Source organism: Urocitellus parryii, chromosome 8 (assembly GCF_045843805.1).
Source record: "Urocitellus parryii isolate mUroPar1 chromosome 8, mUroPar1.hap1, whole genome shotgun sequence".
Taxonomy (NCBI): Eukaryota; Metazoa; Chordata; class Mammalia; order Rodentia; family Sciuridae; genus Urocitellus; species Urocitellus parryii.
The window spans coordinates 75,700,941-75,721,545 of record NC_135538.1 but is presented as its reverse complement, the minus strand read 5'-3'; the positions used below and the strand labels follow the sequence as shown (position 1 = coordinate 75,721,545).

The following is a 20,605-nucleotide window of genomic DNA, read 5'->3' as shown; positions in this document are numbered from 1 at the left end:
CTACAGCAGTATTCTTATCTACAACTGATTTTGCCAATCATTGCAACATCTGCAGACATTTTTGGTCATTGCAAGTCAAAGTGGAGGAGGAGGAGGAGAATGTGCTACTGACATCTGGTGCTAAACATCTTCCAATGCACAGGGCAGCCTCTCCCAACAAAGAATTGTTTAGGCCAAAATGAAAATAGTGCTGAGCATGAGAAACCCAGCTCTATAACTGATATGACAGAAATCAAAACTGTGAAAAGTCAGCATGATGTTTGGGAGCCTATTAGTAGAAAGCCAAACTAATTCTCTGTGGCTGTGAGTGTTGGACATAACACTAAGAACATCAATGTTTCAAACTGTGCTTAATAAAGTGATGCAGCAGGATCCAACAGATGGGTTTTACTCTTAGGTCAGTCCACCAGTTACAGAATTAGAGGAGCTACCCCACTGCTCTGCTGGCAGAACAAGGGTTTGGTTGAAGTAAAGGAAGAAGAAATCATGGCCAGTTCACAAAATCATAATGCCACATGATACCTGTACTAAGAAAGTTAGGAAACTATGGTGTCAACTCAGGTCTTTGAGGGAAGAAGTATTAGGTAGATGGTCTGTAGGCTAGGATTAATGCCAAAAGGCTTGATCAGCAGCAGGGACGGTTGCAAACACAAAGATGAGTCTTGACTGCACAGTGGGAATGAAGGATGTCAGAAGAGGTGGAGGAGGTCACAAGCAGAGGAGGTGGATCCACCTGGCTCCAGGCCCAACCTTGAGCCTAGTGGTGTGATTCTGGGCAAGTTTCAATCCTTGTCTGTAAAATGAAGAGCTGACCTGAACTCTATGATTCCACCCAGCTCCATTATTCTCATTCAATATTTTCCTCACCTCCTGTTCTGGAACACAAACAACTGTACCAGGATGCCAGTGAGTACTTTTTTTATTATTAATTTGCAATAGTATGAGGTAAAGAAAATAAAGAACAAAAAGAACACATGCAGGTTTGCAAACTCAGGAAAATTTTTAATTGGATAATTACTCATTCAACAAACATTTACTGAGCATCTTTTCTGAGTAAGGTACAAAAAGCACTGTATTTTTGTTATTTAAAATCTGTTTTAAACAAACCTGAGAAGCTCTTTAAAGTTTATTTCCTAGAATTTACACTGAGTTCCACCAATGGTGTTCCTTGCACATTCCACATAGGACAGATGGGTCTCTGTTAGCTAATATCCTTCCAGGTGGTGCTGACACAGCACAGATTTGAATGCTCCTCTCTGTGGAAAGTAGCAATGTAACTTCTATACTTACCCTGCTGACAACCTGCCACTACAACTTTCTTCACAGTGCTGGGTTTTCAAAGATCTAAAGTCAGCCCTTCTCTTAGATAATATATGTAAACAAGTAAACTCAAAACTTTAGTGCAGTACTGTCATTCTGCAGCCCTGGTTCCTGTCTTTATAATCCATGCCCACAGAGCTGACTGCTGGCCTTCAGTGTGCTCTGCCCTGGAGCTGTCTGTCTGTTGGTGGGGGTGGGTGGATGCCTCAGTTCCAACAGTTACATCTTCAAAAAGGCCACCTGGAAAAGGAAGAAAAACCCCACAATTAATTGCTGATAGAACATGATGAAATGGCTGCATGCATGTCAAAGCAGAATTAGAAAGACTAGTCAATAAGGATGCATACTGATCTCAAAAGAAAAATGACTCAGTCAAGCTAGACATTGCATTTTATAGCAAGAACCAATTAGTCTTTTTAAAATGAACCATAGAGTAATTAAGAATGATTCACACACACTTTAAATGAAGAAAAAATATAAAGTTTTAATTGACACTAAAGTTATATTGCCATGAAATAATCCAGTTCTCTTTCCCATTGGTTCAAACTACTGTTTTGAACCTTCCATAAGCCAAATTCTGAGTCTCAAAGATTCCTAGGCAATTCTAGATCCTCATCACTGTTGCTAATTACATCAGCCTCTTCTCGGGTCATGCTGATACTTTTAATCATATACAATTATATTTATTGTGTTTGTCAGTAGCAATTCATCTTAAAACTTAAGAGTTCAAAAGAAAATTCAATTCATACAGGCTATGTGCAAAATATTTTCGAACTATGAATGAGGCCTAGGAAAAATGCATCTAATTTCCCAATAGTTTTAATAACACAGAAACAAACATTGATGAATGTTTAAAAAGTTCTAGTTGCAAGGTGACAATATGTTGGGAATAATGCTAATATCAGGAAGTGTCAAATGTAGAGATAACAATGGGAAGGCATGGGAGGGTTGGAAAGCTTGCAGTTAGCCATTTTGCAGGGTTGGGAAGGGTGAGAAACAGAAGTAAAAACATTCCATTCTTGGAGAAATATGGGACACCTATCCACAGTGTCAGGAAAGTGAAAGTCGGTTCCTAAGTCCCCAGTGCAATAAAAGAAGGCATGTATTTAATGATCCATGTTAAGGGGGAAGGAAAAAGGAAGAGTCATGCAGGGCAGAAGGCATCTGCTTTATGTTGAGTAATTCAGAAGGATGTTACTCTTCATACAGTGCTGGTAACAAAGGCACCTGCTGAGTTTCCACATCAACTTCCCGCTGAGTTTCTATATCAAGTTTTGCAATGAGCACACCAAAGTTGAAGGAACAAGCAAAGAAAAAGGTTAAGATTCCTAAGTAAAATGTAAACACAGACAATCAATACAAACCTCAGGGGCTTATTGTGAAGATCGAATGAGATAGTGATTACGAAAATCCATGTGTTTCTTTCTCCCATCTTGGCTGATAACAAATATTAGAAGTCCACAAACATGCCAGATGGCTAAGGGCTGTTCAAAACAGACCAGCGTGGCCCATTAGGGAATGAGTATAGAATTAAACTAGAAGGGAGACCAGAGGTCTCTGAGTCGGACTTTAGGCCCTTTGCAGATGGCATCCTTGGCAGGTGATATTCTGTTTGCAGGGACAGGAAGCTAGCCAACTTACAAAGCCTCTGCTTATATTTGGAAACAGGAAGACTATGGATGAAAATCAGTTGTTATCTCTTTTTTAATTCTGCAAATTGCTATGTCATACAAGTATTCTAAACAGGAACTACTCAGCATAATGATAATACTAATAAATATCATTATGAAATTGGTTAAGAACTTTAGCTCCAGAATCATACAGACCAGCTTTTCTCAACTTAAGGTCTGCCCACCAGGGAATATTTTGCGGTGTCTGGAGACACCCTTGGCTGTGAACAACTGGAAGGAGATGACTGCTGATAACTAGTGGGAGAGGCAGATATGTCACTAAACATCCTCAAATGAATAAAACAGTCCCCACAACAAAGAAATACCAGCCCCAAGATGTCAGTAGTGCCAAGGTTGAATAAGTGTAATTACAGTAGTTTCTTTTGGAATCAGATCTCTCATTTATCAGCCATGTGTTCTTTATTAGACTTGTTAGCTTTTTTCAACCTTTCCCTACCTGTGAAATGGGAATTACAACAGGACCTACCTGAAACTTGTGAAAAAACACTTCTTAGTACACTAAGCTTATTTTGACTCCTTTTGTCCTTAGCACAGCCCGAGACTTAGGTAAAAACAGGCTTTTGAAACTTTCGTTACAAATGAGGAAGCAGAAGTTTATAAATAAAATGCCTTGTACAGGCTTACCAAAACTTACCACTGTTAAGTGGCAACGATGAGTTTAGAAGAAAATTTTGATTCTAAATTCATGCTTTTGCCACAGTAACTTTGTAGGTGAATTCGACAAAACTAGAGGCATAGGGACTTTGAATGTTCAATATGGCCACAAATATCAAGTTTGCTTTTCTTTGGCACACCTGGGACACTGGACTCAACTACAGGAGAGGCTGAGCTGATTAAGCAATGTAAAATGGAACCCCCCACCAAAAAAGAAAAACTTGAACATTCAACCTAATGTTTTCATATCATCTCTAGTTTTTATAGTTTAGCCTACCAAATAGATGACACTTTTTTCAGGTCTTAAAAACAAGAAACTGCAATCATCCTCGGGAAAAGGTACTGTACAATGCATTCTAGTTTCTTTTTACTTAAAACACTGTGAGTTAACATTTCAAATGCTGATTTTGTGTTCCTTAGTTTTTTATCCATGACAGGAAAAATTGCTTCCCCTAACTACCATTTATTTTAAGAGGGGATAATTTTATTTTGTTCTGCTACACTGAGAAAAATCTCTGTATTTCATCTTTTAATTTTATTCCCCAAAGTAAAACTTTAAAGCCTTCAGACCCTATGAATACAGCTGTAGTTTCAGGCTCTGTTAGTGTAATATTTCTGGAATATAATAACAAAATATAAATAATTACTAAAGACAGTGGAAGATGGGACTCTCTCCTATGGTTGTAAGCTGTGACTCTCAGAGTTCTATCCACTTGAAGATGGACACTTGGAATGAAAGGGGGGATCAAGATGTCAACAAATAATGTCCCTGCTTTGACTTATCATCTAAAAACATTCTTCTTAAATCAACAGACAGCTGTACTGACACAACTGCTGACCAAATGTTATTCATAATGCTTTAATACATATGTGTAACATGTTAGTGACTTTTAATTTTTTAATCTTAGTTAACAAAGTGATATTGTTAACTTCTTATTCTGTAATAGAGATTTGGAATTTCAATCAATTAAAAGATATGCCATTAAGGCAGATGGTACAGGATAAAATTAGCATTTTTTTAAACCTATGTAATGCTTTGGAGTATGTTAAACACGACAGAAAAAATACTGGAAATGTCCCCAATAAAGCACATTGTTAACTTTAATGCATAGTTTTATTTTTCTTTTGCAGTACTGGGGACCAAACCTAAAGGCATCAGGCATGCCAGGTAAGTATTCTACCACTGTACTTCATTCCCAACCTTACTTTTCATTTTAATTTGTGTTTTTTTTCCTAGATACAGCTCATGTTTTAAGTTGTGTTCTGAAATGGACTGCCTTTATTGCACAGAAAAGGAGAGTTTACATTCTATGCTTTATGTGGTAAAATAAACATTTTATTGTAACATCCAGTTTTTAGGATACGGGCATCATTCACAAGATAAAATATATAATATAAACGTAAATACAAAAATAATAAAATACCCGACTTTATAGCATTTATCAAATATATTTTGACCCTTAAAATAATATTGAAATTAAGTAGCTTTTACTAAGTCAGTAATTCAGCATTAAGCAGGCCAGTGTTGATGGTACCTTGATCCAGCTTTCTGCACTGGATAAACAGCATAAGTATTCCTCTCTCAGAGTGGGCTGGCTGGCTTCACTCACCAGTGGTTAGGTACCTTCCGTGTCCCAGTCAGGGACCACACTGAGGAGAAGGGTCTCTCTCCTGAAGCTAACATAGGAATAGGGGAGCTGGTCAAGTAATGAGATGATTCTAGTTAGGTGGGATAAACTTGAGATGGATGCCTATCAGCTGCCAGGAGAAGGAAACATCTTGAATTATGAAAGGCAGAGAGACTTCTGAGGCCATACCCTGAAGGAGGAAATTATTATTTTAATTATGAATTCTGCGGGGGTGGGGGGGGAAGCACAATCAAACCTGGCCTGGAGCAGAGCTTGGAACATACTCCTTCCCATGGAAAGAAACTGGCTTGATAAAGGAATCACAGGCAAACAGGAAGGACAGAACAAAAGACCAAAAACGTGACAAGCAGCCCAACGAGGAATAAGACCCAGTCCCTTTAAACTGGCAACAAATATATGTGTACTTAACCGGGGCCCAGAACAGTAGAGTAAGGAACAGAAGTGCAGCCTTCCAAACCCATAGATTCTGCCCAAGTTCTGTAAGAACTTTTGAAAAGCAAGGAAAAAGGGAGACGGAGGTTTGCAAGTGAAACCATCATTTTGGATTTTTATAAGCCATGGACACACTATGATATTGTGCCTATAACTTAACAGGCCGTTGATTCTCATCTACTTGGGAAACAGTGAAGCTAAGCCTAGCCATGTTCCTCAGTGGACACCCAGATTAAAAGCCAGCAGTGACACTTCCAATATGAGAAAAGCTGCTAACCTTGGCAACCCATGGAGCAAACATTTATATGGCAACAGTCTTCAGGTATTCCATAAAAATATACTGCCTCAAGCACAAAACATATTTGTCAGGAAATAACTGTACTAATATATGGTGAGTGGAGAAATGCATGCTATAAAGCAGTGCTCCCTCAACAAATAAACTATGATATTATCACCCATAAATTTAAAAGGTGCTTTTGTTCTTCTGAACTGGAAATGAGGAAAACCACCCCATTCACAATATCCTCAAAAAAATAAAATAAAATACTTGGGAATCAACCTAACAAAAGAGGTGAAAGATTTATACAATGAAAACTACAGAACCCTAAAGAGAGAAATAGAAGAAGATCTTAGAAGATGGAAAAATATACCCTGTTCATGGATAGGCAGAACTAACATCATCAAAATGGCGATATTACCAAAAGTTCTCTATAGGTTCAATGCAATGCCAATCAAAATCCCAACGGCATTTCTTGTAGAAATAGATAAAGCAATCATGAAATTCATATGGAAAAATAAAAGACCCAGAATAGCAAAAGCAATTCTAAGCAGGAAGTGTGAATCAGGCGGTATAGCGATACCAGATTTCAAACTATATTACAGAGCAATAGTAACAAAAACAGCATGGTACTGGTACCAAAACAGGCGGGTGGACCAATGGTACAGAACAGAAGACACAGAAACCAATCCACAAAATTAAAACTATCTTATATTTGATAAAGGGGCTAAAAGCATGCAATGGAGGAAGGATAGCATCTTAAACAAATGGTGCTGGGAAAACTGGAAATCCACATGCAACAAAATGAAACTGAATCCCCTTCTCTCGCCATGCACAAAAGTTAACTCAAAATGGATCAAGGAGCTTGATATCAAATCAGAGACTATGTGTCTGATAGAAGAAAAGGTTGGCTCCGATCTACATATTGTGGGGTCGGGCTCCAAATTCCTTAATAGGACACCCATAGCACAAGAGTTGATAACAAGAATCAACAAATGGGACTTACTTAAACTAAAAAGTTTTTTCTCAGCAAGAGAAACAATAAGAGAGGTGAACAGGGAGCCTACATCTTGGGAACAAATTTTTACTCCTCACACTTCAGATAGAGCCCTAATAACCAGAATATACAAAGAACTCAAAAAATTAAACAATAAGAAAACAAATAACCCAATTAACAAATGGGCCAAGGACCTGAACAGACACTTCTCAGAGGAGGATATACAATCAATCAACAAGTACATGAAAAAATGCTCACCATCTCTAGCAGTCAGAGAAATGCAAATCAAAACCACCCTAAGATACCATCTCACTCCAGTAAGATTGGCAGCCATTATGAAGTCAAACAACAACAAGTGCTGGGGAGGATGTGGGGAAAAGGGTACACTTGTACACTGCTGGTGGGACTGCAAATTGGTGCGGCCAATTTGGAAAGCAGTACGGAGATTTCTTGGAAAGCTGGGAATGGAACCACCATTTGACCCAGCTATTGCCCTTCTCAGACTATTCCCTGAAGACCTTAAAAGAGCATACTACAGGGATACTGCCACATCAATGATCATAGCAGCACAATTCACAATAGTTAGACTGTGGAACCAACCCAGATGCCCTTCAATAGATGAATGGATAAAAAAAAATGTGGCATTTATACACAATGGAGTACTACACAGCACTAAAAAATGACAAAATCATGGAATTTGCAGGGAAATGGATGGCACTAGAGCAGATTATGCTAAGTGAAGCTAGCTAATCCCTAAAAAACAAATGCCAAATGTCTTCTTTGATATAATGAGAGCAACTAAGAACAGAGCAGGGAGGAAGAGCAGGAGGAAAAGATTAACATTAAATAGAGAGATGAGGTGGGAGGGAAAGGGAGAGAAAAGGGAAATTGCATGGAAATGGAAGGAGACCCTCAATGTTATATAAAATTACATATAAGAGGTTGTGAGGGGAATGGGGAAAAAAAACAAGGAGAGAAATGAATTACAGTAGATGGGGTAGAGAGAGAAGATGGGAGGGGAGGGGAGGGGGGATAGTAGAGGATAGGAAAGGTAGCAGAATACAACAGTTACTAATATGGCATTATGTAAAAATGTGGATGTGTAACCGATGTGATTCTGCAATCTTTATAATGTATTGAACAACCAATAAAATAAATAAATAAATAAATAAATAAATAAGGTGCTTTTGTTGTTTTTTGGGGTGCCAGGGATTGAATTCAGGGGCACTTGACCACTGAGCCACATCCCCTTCAAAGCTCCTTTTCTTCCTCCTTTCTGTGGATTATCGAAGTGGAAATTTGGCAAATGAGAACAGTGGTACCACTGTAGCTCTGGACTAGAGAGGTGTTTTGAAAATTATCACTGTGCTACCTACTGGTGACATGCCCCAACAAACAAGTTTAGTCAGAAACAGAATTACTGGAGGTCTATAGAATCAATTTATTTGAATATCTTCCATTTTTTGAGGAAAGGAGACTTCAACAGCAAAACTATTTTAATATTACATCTTTAAAGGAAGCCCATGTTAAATGCTGAAGAAACAGATACACTTAGGATATCAGCAAAATTGGAAATCCCAGGAGGGTACATGAACCTTCCTACTGGGAACAAAATAATTTTCTATAGCAGATGATTGCTTTCTGACATTTAAACAGGTTTATTTCAGTGATAATAAATTCCTAATTTATCTATAAATATAAATTCTTTTAAAAGAAAGGATGGCACCAAGTGATCCACCACACTTTTTAGGGAAAGGACTGAAGAAAGTCATAGCTACTTTTAAAACTTGCCTTGGATGATTTTATCTCATAAAACAGCTTTACTTCTGTTGTGGATATTCAACAAGGTCTTTACCGCAATGGTTAGGCTTGGAGAAAGACTTACATTACCTACTATAATGTCTGTTTTAATAATTATGATTATATAAATTAGAAAATACAAAAAAGCACACACAAAAAGGACAATACAACTTTGGGAGCTTCATTGTCAGGGATAACTACTGTTCACATTTTGGATATCTTTCTAGGTTTTTATTTTCTATGTATACCTGGACATTTTTATACATGTAATTTTATAAAACATGGTGATGATTTTCATGTGACAATATTTTTTTAGAATAATTTTAATGGCTTTGCTATATTTCACTATGTATCTGTATTTATTGAGTTGGGGAGGGACAAATGCATGATTTATTTCATCAGAAAGCAAATTTGAGGGTTTTGGGAGGGGGGATATTAGATATTGAGACATTAGCATAGTCTAGCCCAGTGGTTCTCAACATGTTGTCTCTGGACCAGCAACATTGGCAGCACTTGGAAACTTGTTAGAATGGTGAGTTATCATTCCCGACTCCACACCGACTGAATCAGAAACTCTGGGAAGGGGCACAGTAAATGGAGTTTTAATAGACCCTCCAGGTAATTCTGCTGCTCCTACAGTTTGAGAGCCATTGATGCTGAGCAAATCATCTGACTTACGTGATTCAGCTAATTGGAAGAGGGTTCACAGATCCTCTCTTTACTTCAACAAACTGAGTTGCATTCTAGACCAGTATAAACGAAAGGCACTGGTTTGGGTGTCAAAAGATCCCTTTTAAAAAAATAAAATTTAAAAACTACATTTTTCTCCCTCTAGAAAACAATAAAATTGTCAAATATGAGAGGAAGAATCAAATTAAGCCCAGAACCATTTCTTTTTTTAAAAAAAACATGTAATAATGGTGTATACTAATAGAGTTCAGGGTAATGTTTCCATATGTGCATATGACATTCACTGATCAAATCCAACCACCCTTGGCCTACTCTTCCCCTTTCCCAGTCCTTAGTAATCACTATTCTACTTTCAGGTGGACTTTTTTAAGCTTCCAAATTTGAGAGAGAACATGTGGCACTTGTCTTTCTATGTCCAGCTTATTTTATTTAACATAATGGGCACCTAGGTGGATTCCATATCTTAGCTATTGTGAATAGTGCCAAAATAAACACAGACTTTTGGTTATCTCTATGTTGATTTTAATTCCTTTAGATAGATACCAGGAAGAGAGATCATTTGATCATACGGTAGATCTATTTTTAGTTTCTTAAGGAACCCCCATACTATTCTCTATAGTGGCTATACTAATTTGCATCTCTACCAGCAGTGAATAGGAATTCCTTTTGCTCCATATCCTTGCCAGAATTAATAATAATAATAATAATAATTATTATTATTATTATTATAACAGCCATTCTTACTTGGGTGAGACAGTATCTTACTGTAGTTTTGATTTGCATTTCCCTGTCAATAATATTGAGCATTTTTTCATAAATTTGTTTGTTTGTATTTCTTCTATTGAGAAGTACCTACTCAGATCATTCTCCCATTTTTACTTGTTTTTTTTATTGTTAAATTTTTTGAGTTCTTTAAATATTCCAGATATTAACTCTTTGTCAGATGAATAGTGGGGATATATTTTCTCCTGTTCCGTAGGTTGTCTCTTTACTCTGTTGATTGCTTCCTCTGATGTGCAGCTTTTTAATTTGATATACCATATACAGTGAGTTTATAAGTGAAGGGGGTTGTATGTTTTCTCTCATTCGTGGAAGCTAGAAATGAAAAAGGAAAAGAAAGGTGATGGGGGAAGAATTAAGTAAACCAAGTTTTTGTGTGTTGGGAGCAGGGAAAAGACAGATTCTAATGGGTCCTGATGGGGGTTTTCTTTCTAAATCTAGTCACTCCACATGGGTCTCTTTAGCAAAATCATTTGGTTAATTCAAATGAAGAAGACTGTCACAAATTTGAATTCAAAATAAGGCTTCACATGACAAAAAAACTGGCAAAGAAACCAAATATTTTATACAGTGTTGGGGGAGATATAACATGGAATAGCCATTCTGAAAAAAAGTTTCCTTTAAAATTTAACATGAAATTACTATATGACCCAAAAATTGCAGCCTTGGAATTTGCCCCAGAAAAACAGAAACTTACGTTCACATAAAAACCTGTACATGAAAGTTTATGGAAACCAGAACATTTTAATAGTCAAAATCTGAAATCAGTTCAGGTGAATGTTTAAGCACAATGGCAGCTCCATACCATGGAATACTAATAGTCAGCAATAAAAAGCAGCAAATTGTTGGTACATACCAACACTTGTAAGATTCTCTAGTGAATTATGCTGAGTTTAAAAAGCCAATCTCTAAAGGTTATATACTGTATAATTGCATTTACAGAACATTTTGAAATGGACAGAATTTTACAAAGAGAGAAAAGAGTAGTGATTGCCAGGACCTGGGATGTTGGGGAAGGGAGAGAAGGTATGCTTACAGAGGATAACAGGAGAGATCCTCATGTTGATGGAATTGTTCAATGTCTAACCTGTGATGGTGGATACACAAACACATACATACTACATGTGACTTTACAAAATTCTCTCAATAAAAATTTTAACTAAAAACAATGCTGTATTACTTGCCAAACAATCTTGTCTAGCTTACATCAATCCAGTTACTACTGGACACAGGATTGAGATGCTCTGTTCAGTCTTACATTGATGTTCCAGTAAACATACATGACCTGAGATCCTTCCAGTTTTCCTCTGTGGAATTACCTTAATAGTATAGTAAGTTAATTCTGAACTGTGTCCTGAAGCAGGTGACTACCTGGGAATACCATTGTATTAAACAGGGTTGGGCTGACAGCCTGCCATTAAGTGCTTAGGTTACGCACAATAGCACCTGCAATCCTAGGTTGTATATGAAGCACTTACTTTAAATAATCCACTAAGCACATTTTTTGTCTTTCTTATTGTCCCCTTTTCTTTCTTTTTTTTTTCTCCCCATGCTGGGCATGGAACATAGGGCCTCACGCATGCTAGGCAAACACCTTACCACTGAGCCACATCCCTAGCACTTTTTTTTTTGGATTCTAGGGATTGAAAGGAGGGATGCTGAGCCACTGAGCTACATTGCCCTGGAGTAAAAATGAGTAGACTTGATCATTTTCCAGAATGCTATAACAGCTATAATAGTTTTTCTAGACACAGAATAGGCACTCAAAGTTTTTATCAGACTGAATATATTTAAACTAAGACTAATTTGAACCTTAAAGTTAATATTAACCTTACAAAAGTTCTAGGGAAACAAAAACATAATATTCCAGAAACAGAAACTATACTACTCCAATATAATTATCATTTTGGTCTATTTTTCCAAGTAGTTTAAAGATGTATTTTTTAATATTGCTTATATGTGCACATTTTATGATATTTTTACATGCCACTCAGCAAATTTTAATTCTTTATGGCTGCAAAACAGTCCATCATAACTCAGTCCATTATAAATTCAGATCTTTCTAAGGTTTATTAAGCTCATCAATAGTATTAAAATAATTATTGCCATGTTTATAGATCTGTTTGTCCATACTTTGGAATATTCCCTTAGGAGAATCCCAGAAACAGAATTCCCAGATTGAAAGGTATGGTATGTAATTGATGCATTTATTGACAATGAGCTCAACCAAGTGAAAATTCTAGAATTAGGTCTTTCTTAGTGATAATTTAATAAGAGAACAATATCTCAATGCTTTTGTCTGAATTTATTTAATTGCTATGAGTTTAAACATCTCCCAAATGTTTAATAACTATTTTTCTTTTTTGTGAATTGTACGTTCTGTCTTTTTCATTTATGTATCAACAAGGCATTTTTTTTAATAGTAGTAATAGTAATAGTAGTAATTGTATAAGCTCTTAAGAAAATGTTAATTTTTTTTATGCAGTGAATAAATCAGGTGCCAGGCATGGTCTCATCTCACTAAATTCTTAGAAAATCCACTTGAATTAAATATGTAATTTAATGCCCCCAAATTATAAACGAGAAATTGAGGTTCAGAGAAGTTACATAACTTTTGTTCATGGATATAAGCTAGTAACAAGGCCAGGTTTGCAATCAAGTCTTTGTCTCTGAGCCTAGTATTTTTTTTTTTATCATAAAAGCTCTCTTCCATCTAATTACAGTGAGAGATAATTGCTATGGTAACTTTATTTAAAGAAGGACTCTATAATATTCCAATTTTAAGCCAGATTTAATAGCTAGAATGATGCAGCCACCCTATCTTGTTGAGAAGAAAGTACATTCCTTCTTTTGGATTAATTGCAAAGAGGAGAAAGAAGAGTTGGAATGGCAAATTAAAACCCTACTTGTAAAGAGAAATCATTCTTTGATTAGAGGAAAAGCCCTGCCAGATGAGGAGAGCCAACAGGACAGATGAGAAACTGGTCTAAAACCTCAGGAAAGAATTTTTGTCTATAAGTTTAAAAAGTAATCTAAGTTACATTGGCATAGTTTAGTCAGTTCAGTAAAAAACATTATGACTTGGAATAACCAAAAACAGTTAAAAGACTAGTCAGAGAGGTACCAAATATTTAAACAGATGCTAATTTTCTTTAACCATTTAGTCTCCCAGCATCCTTTCGAAAATATAATATGTAAGACATACAAATCTTCAAAAAGAAAAACATGCTAATATATTGGTTTTAAACACCAATAATTTCTTAGGTCTGTTGTTTGGACTTGCTGGAAAGAAACAGGGATCATAAAATTGTAATTAACCTGTTTATTTTCAAGAAAAGCAAAAGAATGGCTTTGGAAGATTTTATAACCACAGGAAGAGCACTTGGAGGAGGATACTATGTGATATTTTACCATGAGCTGGGGCTTTTTACTTTAAGCCCCTTGGAAAGCCAAGAGCAGTTCTTGACAGAGCTGTTCAATCTTCTCCAGGTCATGAACACCTTTGGTATGGAAGTAGCAAGGCACATGTAGTAATGAGGGCCCTCAGCATTCCAAGTGGCAGGTTTACAGTCTAAGCTCAAAGAAAAGCCAGGTGTATCAAGTGTACCTAAGAAGGTCCAGAAAGGTGAATCCAGTTGATATAAAAAGACTGGAGAATTGGAGGTTAAATGCATTAAACAGAGAGAAAGGACAAGAAATTAGAACAAGAAGATAGCATTTTGTACACAGCTGAAGGGAGTGGGTGAGCAGAAAGACACAGGCTCTAGGTCCTGAGACAGATGAGATGATTCCCTCCTCAGTACCTACTAGCTGGATTCCCTCTCCCAGCCCCAGTTCCTTCCAGTTCTGCCCACCAGTGTTTACAGGGATTAGTGATAAAATACATAAATGGTCCAGCAGGCCCTGGCACAAATGAGGCCTTCCATAACTGAAAGAGCTTATAATTATTATAAACATTATTATGCCTAAATGTTTATTTTAAGTGTGGTTACAGATGCATCTATTTCTCTGCTGTTCATGCATAAATTCATGTTTCTTTAGTTGATTATTTTTAAAGGAAGAAGCACAAATGGCTGATTGTGCATAAAAATATTCAAGGCTTAAGTAGGACTTTCTTTTTCTTATACAACCCTAAGTAACAATGCATCTACCAGTGACAGGTACAGAAATTGCAGATATTATGTTTGAAAGAAAAAAAAATGCACATCTATAATGTTTGCAAACAGAGAAATGTAGGTGGCTTAGTTAGTGTAGGATATCTTCTAAACCTGAAAAATAACTGCATGCCCAGAGGCCACTGATGGGATTGTGTAGGTTATCTCTGAAGGTCTGTAATAGGAAGTACTCCCACAGATTGACATAATCCACTCCTGAGAAATTCATCTCCGAGCCTGGGCATACTGACTAAGCTGTGGATCTTTAATACATGAAACTATTTGGCTAAAATTATGATAATTAGGCCCTTTGCAAATATATCCACTTATACCATAAGATTAACTGGAAAGAAGAGCCTGGATGATTACTTATCAAATAATGAAACAATGGACATGGATGGACATAAATATGACCTGTTACAATTCAATCATTAGTATACTATAATGTTAACTGGACTTTTCTGGTTAATGGAGCATTGAATACTTGGAAATGACAAAATCCTAACCACATTTTGCTAGGGAACCCAGCATCTTTTAAAATCAGCTAAAGGCCACAAACTGTTGGTGTCTGTCTGGTTCATTATAAGACCTGTATCTTGCCATCTTCCTCCAGAAATGCAGGCTCCATGAGTTATCTTCACTGACTGAAGCTCTTGCATACTTCAATGGAAGTCAGAGGCGGCTTATGTAGAGCTGAAGGGGAAGCCTGGCTTAGGAGAAAAAAATTATCTATCTATCTATCTATCTATCTATCTATCTATCTATCTATCTTCCAAGACAACATGGTGAGATTATCTGGCATTATATTGTAATTTATAAGATGAGCCTCCTTCTTCTGCTTTGTCAGGGATTGAATTAGACACTGCAGTTTCTGGGACTGGCCCCAAACAGGCATTCCCTCCCCAACATTACTGTCTGAGAAAGCTTACTTAGCCAAAAGCTTTCTACAGCCCTGCTCAATGTGGTCTGAAATTCATGACTGGAGAGTTTCAAATGTAACATTAAATGTCAAGAGGTCCCTTGCAGCAAAATGGGAAATAATGTCTTCAGGATTAAGAAGATCCAAGAGGAGACACAGAAACTTAAGGCTTTATGTGATGAGAATAAGGATCATAACTCGTTTAACTTATTAGGCCACAAGAAAAAAATACACTATTTGGATTGGGGATCGATTTTGAAGCTCACACAGTGTTTTAGAGGTCTTCAACACATCGAAGTTGCTAAGACTGTGAACATAAAGAAGCATCCCAGGGAGATCTCTGCACCTTTAGAACTACTCCATTTGGCATAGTTTAAAGATAAGGCCTATAAGCACGAGCGTGACATGTTCTCTATTTTCCATGATTGAGAGTTAAACATTCCTTTGAAAAAAAAATGTTTTTGAATGTCCTCATATTTTCTTGGAGGTCTTCTCTTTCTGAGGCATGAGAAGTGAATGGAAAACATTGGGCCCATGTAGGGTGCCTTAGTAGAGATCTTTGGAGCACCTGGGCCTACGGTGGGATAAGTAAGGGTCATGATCTTCTTTCCTCAAGAATCCTAGGTTCATAACATTAATGTGATGCTAAAAAACAAATGTAGGGAGAAAACTGTTGGGAGCAGTTCAGATCCATGGGATACTAATGTTTTCACCTTGGTACACCTATAAACAAACAAGCCAGACACAGCTGCTGGCTCAGGTCTGGTCATCCCCAGCAGCCCTCACTCTCTGGCCACACTTCTGCCTTCCTTCTACAATAAACCCATGCCCCACACAATCTGCAGGACACTTCATCGAGCTTCTGTTCGTTTTCAACTCATGAGAAATTTTAAATATTTCTTATTCTCTAGAAAGACAACAGTATAACAAATCCACCTGTATATATTACCCAGAAACCATAATTACTAACCCATAACCATTCTTGATTTATCCCCTGCCACAGGACCCTTTTGAAGCGAATCTCAGTTCTGTTATCTTGTATACAACTCAGATGTATCTACAAAAAGGGACTACTACAACAATAAAACCACAAAACCATGATCACAAATAAAACATTGATAATAATTCCTTAAGCTAATCTAATATATTAATTCATATCTACCTAGTTCAGTCATCAAAATTCTAACTAGCTCATACTTTTTTTTTTTTTTTTTTGCACCAGGGATTGAACCTAGGGGTGCTTCACCACTGAGCAACATTTTCAGCCTTTTTTAATTTTTAAATTTTGAGATAGGGTCTCACTAGGTTGCTGAGGCTGGCTTCGAACTCATGATACTCATACCTTAGTCTCCCCAGCCTCTGGGATTACAGGAGTGCACCACTGTGACCCGCTAGCTCATACTTTTTTGGAGGGTAGGTGTGGGTACTGGGGACTGAACTCAGGGGCACTCGGCCAGTGAGCCACATCCCCAGCCATATTTTGTATTTGACTTAGAGACAGGGTCTCCCTGATTTGCTTAGCACCCTGCCATTGCTGAGGCTGGCTTTGACGCGATTCTCCTGTCTCAGCCTCACCACGCACGGCTGGCTCATACTTTTTAACAGTGGCTCATATCAGAATCCAAACATGGTCCAAGAATTATAATTCATTCATGTCTTTCATGTGCCTTTTAAATCATAGATTCTTTTTTCCCTCCTTTTCTCTCCCTTTGTAATTTGTGCTTTAAAGAAATCAGGCCTTTTGTTCATACTGTATAGGTTTCCATAGACTGTAATGTGGTGACAAATTTGTTTTTAGTGTCATTAGGAATTCACAGACTTAAAAATACATTTGATATATTTTAATCCATTGCAGTCATTCTCACTGATGCTCAGATTATTCCCTCTGTCAGTGAGACCCTCTTCAATTCAAAGCCTAACTCCTGTCAAGGACATCCTATAGATTATAAAAGTTTGATGGTTGGGATTTTTGCTCTCTGGTAGGAAAGGACTTGGCCTGATCTTGTATATTTCTTATTCCACACATGGAAAATCACCCTGTTCTTTGGACATGGAACATTGTATCTAACATGCACACAAGCCTCACCACTGTGGGGGCCACCATGTTCCCATTTCAAAGGGCAGTGAGAAAACATTCTGTTTCACGTGCCCTTTTCATTCTGGTCAGGCACAAGACCAAACTACTCTGGGATGAATCTTTTTGTTTGGTTAGCTAAGCAGGAACAGGCTAGAAAATACAACTGAAAGTACTTTGAGGGACAAATACTAAAAGAAAGTTCAAAACAATTTTTTTTTCATTGTCATTAAAGGGAAATAGTTAAGTTCAATTATTTTTAGATTTTAAAAAATGACTTTTTCTTGGATTTTATTTATTTTATCTGTTATTTTTAGTTATACATGACAGTAGAATATATTTTGACATATTTATACAGACGTGACTATATCTTTTTCTAATTAGAATCCCAGTCTTGTGTATATATATGATGTGGAGATTCACTGTGGTGTGTTCATACATGTACATGAAGAAGTTGTGTCAGATTCATTCCACTGACATTCCTATTTTTATCCCCCCTCCCATCCTTAATTCCTCTTTGTCTAATCCACTGAGCATCTATTCCCTACCCTGTCTTGTTTTGTGTTAGCATCCACATATCAGAGAGAACATTTGGCCTTTGGTTTTGGGGCACTGGCTTATTTCACTTAGCATGACAGTCTCTAGTTCCATCCATTTACCAGCAAACATCAGAAAGTCACTCTTCTGTATGGCTGAGTAATATTCTAATGTGAATATATACCACATTTTCTTTATCCACGAATCTGTTGGAGGGCACCTAGGTTGGTCCCATAGCTTAGCTATTATGAACTGAGCTGCAATAAACATTAATGTGGCTCTGTCTCTGTAGTATATTGATTTTAACTCCTTTGGATATACTGAGAAGTGGTATATCCAGGTCAAATGATGGTTCCATTCCAAGTTTTCTGAGGAATCTCCATCCCGTAAATTGGTTGCACCAATTTGCAGTCCCATCCGTAGTGTATGAGGGTACCATTGTCCCACATCCACACCAACATTTATTGTTACTTGTATTCTTGTTTCTTGCCATTCTGACCGGAGTAAGATGAAATCTCAGTGTAGTTTCAATTTGCATTTCTCTAATAGCTAGAGATGTTGAATATTTTTTCATGTATTTATTGACCGTTTCAGTTGTTTTTTTAAAAGTTAAGTAAAGGCATTCCTGTGTGGGTAAAAGAAAAATGGAAGCAGAAGGGAGAGATGAGTGCTTCCAGAAAAAGTCTCACCAATAAACTCCCTGGGCTGGAGTTATAAAGGTGACTCACTGCATTGAGTGGGACAGGTTCCTGCTGTTAATTTGCTTGTCAAGGCTTTGGAAGGATGAGGTAGGCCTGATCACAGTGTGGAGGCTGTAGGTATTGGGAGGCTACTGCAAAGAAAATTGAAGTCATTTTGTATACTTGTCTGACTAATTAGAAGGAACATTCTAACCTCACTAAAAGAAAATACTTTCTAAACCCCACAGTATGTTCAATACAGGAAAAAAACAAAATAAAAACAAACAAAAAAAACCAAGTATGTGTTTCATAATAATTCTATGATTTAGACCAAATTTATTCAGATGATAAACGTTTTCTCATTCTCTTGAGTTTCCTGTGGAACTCAAACCTATTATAGGGCTGGGGTGGTGAGCCAGGACTTTTATAAATCAACCATAAAAAGACTTAAACAGACCCTTCCCAAAAGAAGATAAATGAATGGCCGGAAAACACTTGGGAAGGTGCTCAATATCATCAGTTGTTAGGGTGATGCAAATAAAAACCATGATGAGATATCCAGAAGAGCAAAAAATAAAAAGGATGACACCACCAAGTGATGTCATTGATGATGATATGCAACAACTGCAACTCTCACACAGAGTTGCTGGAAATGTAAATCACTTAGTTACTTTTTGCAGCTTTTTAAAACCTATACTACTCTACTCTCTACCCTAGCAATTCCCTTCCTAGATATTTATGCAATGGAAATGAAAACATGTTCACAAAAGAGAATTTACCACAATATTCACAGCAGCTTTATTTCAAAATAGCCCCAAGGAAAAAAACAACCCAAGTGTCCACAAAGGAGATTGGATTAATAAATCATAGCATATTCATACAATGGAATATTACTGTGTAACAAAAAAGAATGAGCTACTGATAAATGCATCCATGGATAAAATGCAAATAACAGCATGCCAAGCAAAAGATAAGAGTCCAGACAGAAAAGAGACACTGTAGAACGCAACTTGTACAAAGTCCAAATATAGGCAGAGTGAAACTAAGACACAGAAAATGGAGATAGTAGCTTTGAGGGAGGGAGAAGTGACCAGAAAAGGCTGAAAGGAAACTTTTTGAGAAATGGATTTGATCTGCATCTACTTCTTGGATGGTGGTGACAAGGGTGTCTATCAGTGGTTTTCAACCAGGGATGATTTTTCCCTCCAGGGGACATTTGTCAATGTCTAGAGATATTTTCATTTGTCATGATTAAGGGAATGCTACTGGCCTCTAGCCACTGGAAGACAGCTCTTTACAAAAAAAAAAAAAAAAAAAAAGAATTATCAGTACTAAGACGTCAATCATGGAAGACTGAGAGATCCAGTGTTTGACAACTATCAAAAGTCATCAAACTATCAAACTGGACAATTAAGATCTGGACATTTTATTGGGTGTCAATTATTGTAGGAAAAAAAAAGGAACAAAAAGACCCAACAACTGTTCTCCTCACCCCAAAATATGGATGAAGGAACAGTCTGGAATAATATTTTTAAAAAAACATTCTACATTTCAATCCTAGGGTTTCCACTGCACAATAAATATATTAAATATCCAAACTGTGCTCAATAAGGGTTTATTAAGGTTTTAAAAATCCTGGGGAAACAATAGGTGGGGCCTGGGAAGTCATCTCCACACTCTCCTCTCAGAACATACTCTCCCTTTAATCCCTTCTTCCACTTACCTAATTCACGCCTAGGGCTACTCCACTTAAAACTTCCCTAAGGAAATCAGTTTGGGCCTCAGGGAAATGTTTAAATGACAGTGCTCTAAGACAGTCTTGAGGTGAATAATCAGCGTGGGTGGAGAGGCCTGGTACAGTCTGCAGGCGAGTCAGCCCAGGTTTCCCAGTACGCCTAGGCCTGAGTTGGTGAGGACTTCCAAAGGGCCCCAGGTCCCACAAATCACAGTA

General features: G+C 37.2%; 1 protein-coding gene across 2 annotated transcripts in view; it reads right to left on the bottom strand.

The window, feature by feature from the left end:
- Window positions 1-1,014: 1,014 nt before the first annotated feature.
- Ube3d (ubiquitin protein ligase E3D) overlaps window positions 1,015-20,605 on the bottom strand; it is a 153,160-nt gene continuing 133,569 nt past the window's right edge. For both annotated transcript variants that reach the window (XM_026410996.2, XM_026411003.2), the window contains one exon: window positions 1,015-1,560. In XM_026410996.2, the coding sequence (XP_026266781.1) occupies window positions 1,540-1,560 (21 nt within the window). In that variant the 3' untranslated portion in view covers window positions 1,015-1,539. The remainder of the gene's footprint in view (window positions 1,561-20,605) is intronic.